The sequence below is a fragment of the Thalassophryne amazonica genome, chromosome 19, assembly GCF_902500255.1.
Source record: "Thalassophryne amazonica chromosome 19, fThaAma1.1, whole genome shotgun sequence".
In the NCBI taxonomy this organism is placed as follows: domain Eukaryota; kingdom Metazoa; phylum Chordata; class Actinopteri; order Batrachoidiformes; family Batrachoididae; genus Thalassophryne; species Thalassophryne amazonica.
In genome coordinates, this window is record NC_047121.1 from 72269541 (window position 1) to 72278398 (window position 8858).

The window sequence follows — 8858 nt, forward strand, 5'->3', positions numbered from 1 at the left end:
ACCTTTGGGTACTGAAATAATAACACTGTTTTCTGTGTGAAGACACAGTAATGAACCAGAATGGATCACACGCTTTCTTTGCTCCAGCTTTACCTTTGAGTACAGAAATGATGACGCTATTTCTTTGTGTTTTAGTGTTATGTTACATCTGTTTTCATGGCATTAAAAACATTCTTGTCATTTATTTTTCTTTTTTATTTCCTTAGATTGGAGAGGTGGGTCTTCCAGTCTGTGTCGAAATGTGCATTCAAGCTCTGAAAATGACTTCCGGTGATCATAAGGACAGCAAGTTGACCATTTGCAAGACTATCTCCTGCCTCTTGCCAACTGATCTAGAGGTTAAGCGTGCGTGCCAGCTGACCGAGTTCCTCCTTCAGCCTACCATTGACTCATATTATGCTGTGGAGTCGCTATACAATGAACCAGACCAAAAGACTGAGGAGGATGGAAGTCTACCAGTGCCCAATTCTTTACGGTGCGAGTTACTGCTGGTCTTGAAGATACAGTGGCCTTTTGATCCAGAATTCTGGGACTGGAAAACACTGAAACGCAACTGCTTGGCACTGATGGGTGACGAGGCAGCTATTGTGTCATCTATTGACACCCTGAATGACACAGATGAACAGGAGGCAGGAAGTGCAGTGAGCAAGGTGCCCGAATACAAAGACCTGGAGGATTTTCTGTTAACCACTACAAATGAACTGAACGAGATCACAGACGAAAAAGAAAAAAACAGAGAGGCTAAAAAACTGCGAGAACAAGGGTTTGTGTCTGCTCGGTTCCGAAATTGGCGAGCCTACATGCAGTATTGTGTTTTGTGTGACAAGGAGTTCCTTGGCCATAGAATTGTTCGCCACGCCCAGAAACATTTCAAAGACGGCATGTATCTGTGTCCCATTTGTGCTGACAGTTTTGAAAGTAAGGAGGTATTAGAGCCACATGTAGCATCACATGTAAAGCAGTCTTGTAAAGAGAGACTAGCTGCGATGAAAGCTGCTCGGAAGGTAACCAAGCCACCGAACTCTCCTAAAAGCCCGTTGAAAAATACAAAAATTGCCGCCAAGACAAACATTAGTCCTGTTAAAATGGATTCTATGATTAACAACCAGTCAGTGAGCACAACTCCCGTTACGAAAGAGCAAACTACATCTGATCCACAAATGAGTCAGGACTGTTTTTGCCCTGTTGCAAATTGTTCAAAGGCTTTCAAGTTTTTCCGTAATCTTATGGCTCACGTTAGAAGTCATAAAGATGATGAAGAAGCCATGCGGTTTTTAGAGATTCAAAAGCAGAAAGTGGTTTGCCAGTATTGCAGGCGGCAGTTTGTGAACGTTAGACATCTCAATGATCACTTACAGATGCACTGTGGTAGCAGACCGTACATCTGCATTCAGCTGGACTGCAAGGCCAGCTTTGCTTCCAATTCTGAACTCCTCATGCACAGAAAAACGCACACAGAATTTAAGGCCCAGTGCATGTTTCCTAACTGTGGTGCAGTGTTCAACGAAGCCTATCTTTTGTATGATCATGAAGCTCAGCATTACCTTACCTACACCTGCCAAATGACGAACTGTGGTAAAATATTCTACTCGCAAACACAGTTTGTGTCTCATCAAGAAAATCACAGCACAAATGACACAGTAATCAGCTTTGCCATCACAAGTGAAAACCCTCCGATCACTCCCAAAGTGGAACACTCCTTCAGCAACACCCCGAGCACAGAAAACACGCAATCTGCTGTCGCGTGTCTTGATAGGATTAATGCAGACATGTATATGAAGGAAGCTCTGAAGGCGACTGCTTCACCATCAAGATCGCCAGAGCTTACGAAAGAACCTACTCCGGTGAGGGTGAAACACTCAATTGAAAGCATGTTAAATTCTGTGGCACATTCCACAATGTTAGAACCAGAGAAGTGCTACACTCCGCTGACAAATCCCACTCCGGCACCAGCTGACGTGAAACCGGCACCAGAGGTTCCACGTGCACAACATAATGTGGCCGGGCAAAGTGAGGTGCCTCCGCTATATTCCATGCATTGTTCAACAAACCCTGTTGCAAATCTCGAAGGAGAAGGACATAATAGTGGACAGGGTCATGAATTTCAGAAAGTGTTACCTCAGATACTTTCTCCATCACAAATCAAACAAGAAATTCCTTGTGCACTGCAAGGATACCCTCCCAGCACACCTGCTGGAATTAATGAGGACAACCTACATAGTTGCCCATCTAATGCCTGTTCAAGGGCATACAGCACAAACAAAAGTCTGTCCAGGCATGTTAAGAAGCAACACCCTGAACTATTTGAAGAGTGGAAACTGGCAAAGAAATATAGCAAAGTTTCCCGAATTGCTGCAAGAAAAACACCTGTTGGACCTTCCAGTCAATCTCAGAACTCGAAGAACAAGCTGTCAAATCCACAAACACTACTATGCAACAAAACTGACATGCAGCAAATGGATTTCCAGATTGGATGCTCACCATCACCTGCCCAGTGTTATCCTGGCTCAATGGATCCTGTGCCCATCACTCCCATGGTCAACCCCACAGTGTACCCATCGTGGGGAAGCCCAGCAAATTCTAGTGGACTAATGCAGTCTGATATGCCCCAAGCATGGTCTTCACCTCCCATGAATAACTGCTATCCAGACACCTTCAACATGAATGAGTACCCTTCCCGGGCTTATCCTCCATGGCAGACCGATCCCTACCAACCCACAGCATCTCTACCCCTGGAAAGAGATAATTCGTTGACACCTTTACATGGTCCCACCATGTCAAATACCACATCCGATTCAAGTTTGATGTCTCAGTATGTGTCCAGTTCTTTGATGCTTGACAATGGAGGACAAATGCATAATGGAGGAAATCAATATGGACTTATGCATTCCGAAAGTAGTGACGATGGTGCAGCTGTCAGAAAGGCCAGTACAAATGTGACAGGCCAGATGGGTAATGTAAACAGTATTTCAACAATTGAGAGTTTGCCTGAAGGAGGTTACCAGGCACCATATGGTCAGAATGAAAGCACATGTGTTCCTCGAAGATCAGGAGAGCAAATGCCTATGAAGTGTCTGAGTCCAGAGGCCGAGGTTGCATTAAAAGCTACAACTCAAATCATTAAAACAGAGAACCTTGCCCCTTCTGGTTATGACCAAATGGACAATTCTGTGGATTGCCAACATGCAGAACTCTCTTTCGAACATGACTGTGCTGATGTTGATTGTGAGGGCAGTCCTCCAGATGAAAAGTCTAGCGAGCTTGACTTGCAGAAAGGGAAACGCAACAGGCTGAGCAAACGCACCAAATGGCCAGCTATCCATAAGGATGGAAAGGTTATCTGCAGGAGATGCTTTAGAGAGTTCACAAGCACCAAGTCACTTGGGGGCCACCTGTCAAAACGCTCCCAGTGCAAGCCACTCGATGAAATTGACCTAACAGCTGATCTGCCAACATCGTTTTTAGATTTCCTCAATGACCCTCATGTTCCTGACACTAATGGAGGCATGTATAACTTGTCTAATGGCGATTTCTCGCAGGAACCCTGCAGCTTGGTTCCTTTTACTACACCTATGGATCTGAAACAAGAACCTCAAAATATAAATACAATGGACTCGTATTCAAACTCTTTCTCCTCCATGTCCTCTGAAAACCTGCAAGAGAAGGCGGAGCCATCAGCTCAAGTAGCTGTCACTGTACCCTATCAAGAGGATCACTTGATGGAAATCTCAAATGCATTTCAAAGGTTGGATTTGATTGAGGCTGCACAAGAGAAGATGCTTGGGAATATTGCTTTAGACAAACATATCAGGCAATGTGGCAAGACGCCAAACCCAGAAAAAAGCAAAGGCTTAAATAAAAAGCACGACAAGCCTTCTGAAAAGTTATCGAAACCATTTAGATGTGACCAGGAAGAGTGTGATTATTCCTTCATGACGAAAGAGGCATTATTCAAACACTTGAGTAAGATGCATGATTTCTCCAATGAGAAGATAGAAGAACTGAAAAGAACCCCATCTAAATTATCTCCATATTTTTGCCAAATATGCCCTAAGACATTCACCAGGACAACGGGCTTGAAAATCCACTATGAGAAAGTGCATCGACTGTCAAAGCAAGAGATACAGAAGCTAAGGCTCAGTACGCGAAACAGGCGCGCGTTCAGGCTTAATAGAGACGGTGTGTATAGTAGCAATACAGCAGCTGAGGCTAATAATCTTTCACAAGTTTCAGCCAAATTACTTGAAATAAAACAGGAACCAGTTGACATTGCAATTGAATCTCAAACTGCTAATGAGAACAATCCAGAGGTTTCTGAAATAGTTTCACAAGTCGATGCCACAAACAAGAGCATCATGCCTGAAGTTTCAACTGTTACACAACTACCTTCACCTCCAAACATTTTGAGTGACAGACTGATTTTTGAGCTGACTCCAGCACTCCCCATACAAACCCCGGAGCAACCTAAAGAGGCTTTGATGAGCAAGAGCCTAAATCTGAAACAGAAATCCTGTTTAAAAAAGAAAGCCACTTCTGGTATCAAAAAAGCAAAGGTGCCCCGAGTGAAATCAGTTGCACCGTTGGGCAAAGCAAAAAAATGTCTGCCCATTCTTCCTGCTCCAGCTACTTCATCTTCCCCGGAAAAGCCTGGGAGCTCCAAATCCTCACCAATAAAGGACGAATCCCAGAAGAAGGAGAAAGTTCAGAAACGTTTGGGGCTGAAAACGTGTGATCCAGACAATGCCTACAGTCCGTATAGACCGTATCGCTGTGTTCATGAAGGATGTACTGCTGCGTTTACCATTCAGCAAAACTTAATCCTCCACTATAGGGCTATGCATCAAGCATCCCTGGCTCCCAGCAAAAGCGAAGCTGATGTTGAGAATACTGTTGTGAATAATGTTCAAGAGGTCATAGACAAAGGTGAAGAATTCAGGTGTCAAGTGAAAAACTGTTCCAGGGTGTTCATGGGAATCACTAGACTAGCACAGCATTACCTCTTACTCCATAAGTTTACATGCGAAAAAGCCACTGCAATGATGGCCAGCATGACCATAGAGACTTTCAACTGTGACCGGCCAGAGTGTGCACTCCCCTTCAGTTCTGTAGAAAAGTACATTGAACATATTAAGAGCTACCACAAGGAGATTGCTATCACAGAGAGGGGGTCAGTTGATACAACTTTCAGGTGCGAGTATGAAGGATGCGGCCGTGTATATAGTACAAAATCAAACCTCTTACGCCACCTGATCAAAAAGCATGATTACATCTATGATCCTAAAACCCGTGACGGACGGAGGACTAAATCAGTAGGGCTTTTCCTCCCAGTTACCAATGGCAAAGAGAATGTTGAAAACAAAATCAAAGTGAAGAAGAAAGGCACTAAAAAGAAAGAAGGCAAGGCCATTGAGCATTGGACAAATTTTGGGAAGCCAACATTGAAATCCCACGAGGAAGCATCAGCAATGTGCACAAAAAAGTCCTCTTTGCAGTACCCATGCATGATAATAGGCTGTGATGCAGTGGAGCGGGCAGAAAGGAATATATTTAAACATTACACCACGCACGGCCTCACAGAGCGGTACATTGAAGACCAGAGGAGCCAGTTCATATTCTGCAAAAAATACCCACGCACCAGGTTTAAGGACGCAAGAAAATTGGAGGGGGCATCGAGTTCATCCGAGGAGGCGGAGCAAGAGGAACCCCCTGAAAAACCCCCTGATCAAAACACAGAGGAGGTGGTTGAACCGATCGTCAAAGAAGAAAGCAAGCTCTCCACTGAAGAGAGCGCAGAATCTCAAGCTTCCATCGGTACCGATGCAGGAATCAAAAGGGGGCGTCCCAGGAAGCCTGCACATCCGACACCAGCTTGTCCAAAGAGGATGCAGACCCTTAGGAATCGTTTGACTGTTAACACTTCTAAAGAGGACTCAAATCCTGGCACCCCTGTAGCCCCTGAACAGCATGACGGCGGGGTTGCGCCAGGTTCGTTCAAGCCTTTAGGACTCGAGGATTCATTCTTAAAGTTCTTGGAAACCTCGGAGACATCCCACTCTTCCAAACGTAAATCAAGCGATAAATCTTGTGCTGAGGTGCCATCTAAAAGACAGATTACCCATAGGAGAAAACCTGCTGTGAAAAGTAAAATGACTGATGAAAGCCGAGACTGTGGAAATCTGGTAGACTTTAGAAATCCTCTAAATCTCAAATCAGTTAGCAATGTTAAGATTGTGATGGATAAAACGCTATCAGGTGGTGCTGATCTTTTACTCAAGCAGCTGCAATACATGAAGCCCATAGTTCTAATAAAAAAATGGCTTTATAGCGGATCGTAGCCTGACATTTTATTTTTGACTCGATCTCTCTCAGGATTTGAGAAGTATGCTGCAAAATGGTTTGTTGGCAATGGATCAGATTTTAACAGTTAACAGTCACAGTTAAGGATGAAATGGCCTATTTTGTACTTTCACAAATAATGTCTTGGATGATTTTAAGTATGTATGTTAGACATAATAACCAGGTAACCTATAGGGCATAGATTTTAGAAACATGTTTGTATTTATGCTTAGTACTGAAGATGTTTTTTCTTTTGCTAAATGGAGACTTTTAAAGAAAAACTTTTATATATCCCTATGGGATTTCAAGTTCTGTTTGTATTTATTTCATCCTTTTTCAACACTAGTAGACCTATCTGTAATATTTACATGTCTTCCACGAAGTGTTCAATAAAATGTTACTGGTTCTTTTTGTAAAAAAAAAAAAAATAGTTTGTGTGTATGTGTTTTTTAAATTTGTATTAACTATCTGTACTTATGCCCCCATCCTCTTTAAAAATAATGTTGCGGCCAGATATCACTTAATAGGGATGTGAATCGTACAACAACTCGCGATTCAATTTGATTCAGATTCTTGGGGTGACGATTCGATTCAGAATCGATTTTTGATTCAAACAGCTCTGAGAAATAGTTATATTACTTAAAAAAATGTTTATGTTTAAGAAAATGCAGCTTTGCAAGGTTAATCAAGTGATTCTAGATGTAAATTTATTTATCTGCTTTGCTCGTTCAGTTGGCTGGCAGTTTAGCGAAGTGCTGGTTAGTAGTTGGCAGAAACCGCTGCTCCACTTCTTTTAGCTCCGGGTGATGGTGTAGCATGTGGGCTTGTGGATTTGAAGTGTTTCCGAAGTACTTGACTTTCATTTTGCAGATTTTGCAGACTGCATAAGTCATGTCAAGCTCCTTCTTACGCAGCAAATAATAAAATCCAAAATGCGCCCAAACATTTGCCTTCAGCAAAGATGGTGCTGGTTGAATTAGCTCTTCGTCCACCATGCTAAGCTACAGCTCATGAATGTTTGAAGCACGCCGGACCCTCCCCAGTACGGAAGCCATTGCCTGACAAACAGTACACGCAGTGAGTAAGCAAGAACATGTTTAATAAATGCTTTGAAAAAAATCGATTCTTGGACATTTTGGATTGATTCAGAATCGTAATAAATAAGAATCGCGATTCAGACGTGAATCAATTTTTTCCGGCACCACTATCAGTTAAATTGGGACTGGAATCTCGTGTAATTTTACTGTGACTTGATTTACTTTATGCACAAAAGTTACAATATTCTGACAGAAAATGGTGAATTTTGTTGTTTTCCTTGCCGGATATTATATAAGTGAAGTTTGGTGGTGAAACTGTAGTGATTACTTTTGATTTGTGAAAAAAAATAAAATTAAATGCTGTTTGAAACAAATGCTAAAAGCGTAACATATTTGCCCCAATACTGTTTACAAAAATGGCTCCAGATGCTAAAAAGTATAACACAATGCTAAATACCCTTGGCCTTATGAGCTTAAAAATAGGAAATCACTTAAAATAGGTCAAGGTTAGCCATCTTTGAATTTGTCCAAGGTCTGTGTCCCAAGAATGTTCTCTGTGAATTTGAAGACCCTGGTGGTAATAGGACTGGACTTATGCTAAGCACAGACGGATGGACGGACACAAGGCCTTCGCAATAACCGATGGCCATATTTTGGCCTCGGATAACAATTTGTTTTACTGAGTCTAGCCAGATGATGACGACGCCTTCTGCGGAATTAACAGAGAGAGTCTGCCGACATATTGTATGCCTGTGTATCGCTGCTCTCCTGCAGGCTTGAAAGCTCTACAAAGATTGGTAAAAAAAAAAAAATGCAAGCTTCCTGCTGCCCTCTCTGGAGGACTCTTTCATCTTGGCAGAGCCAATAACATTATCAGAATCCACACACCATGGCTACTGTCTTTATACTGTTGCCATCTGGTAGGCGCTACGGGTCAGCGAAAATGTGCACATCCAGATTTAGAGACACTTTCTTTACAAAAGCCATATGCATAATGCAGATTGATTTATTAATGCTGCTCATCTTGCACTTTAATTTATCATGTGCAATATTAATTCATTTTAAGTAACATTTTTGCATATTTTTAGCACCTGATTTTAGTGATTATCCTGTTTGATGTTGTATTTGCACCAAAAGTTGCACTCACAGTTTCATTGTATGCTAAGGTTAAAATAATGGTGTGTGTCTGTGAAGCAATGATTACTTTTTGTTGGTAGTAGTTCCTGTTTGTTTTGAAAGCGCCGGTGAGGAATGCAATTGAAAGTTTAATATTTGCATGCAGACCAATGCAGCAATTGTGGAATGTTCCAGCTTTCTCATGCACTGATATGAATAGCACACACAGAAACCGGAAACTGACTTTCAGGCTTTTGCATTCTGCATTTAAGCCAGAAGGAGGCCAAAAAGGGGAAGCTGCAGGGCCAGCCAGATCTAATTAGCATTATGAACTATTTTGGTGTGTTGTGCTGTCAAATGACATCCATT

General features: G+C 42.3%; 1 protein-coding gene across 1 annotated transcript in view; it reads left to right on the plus strand.

The window, feature by feature from the left end:
• Window positions 1-6764, plus strand: part of znf292a (zinc finger protein 292a) — a 42416-nt gene extending 35652 nt beyond the window's left edge. The window contains exon 8 of the mRNA XM_034160038.1: window positions 207-6764. Within this exon, the coding sequence (XP_034015929.1) occupies window positions 207-6335 (6129 nt within the window). The 3' untranslated portion in view covers window positions 6336-6764. The remainder of the gene's footprint in view (window positions 1-206) is intronic.
• The last annotated feature ends 2094 nt before the right edge of the window (window positions 6765-8858 follow it).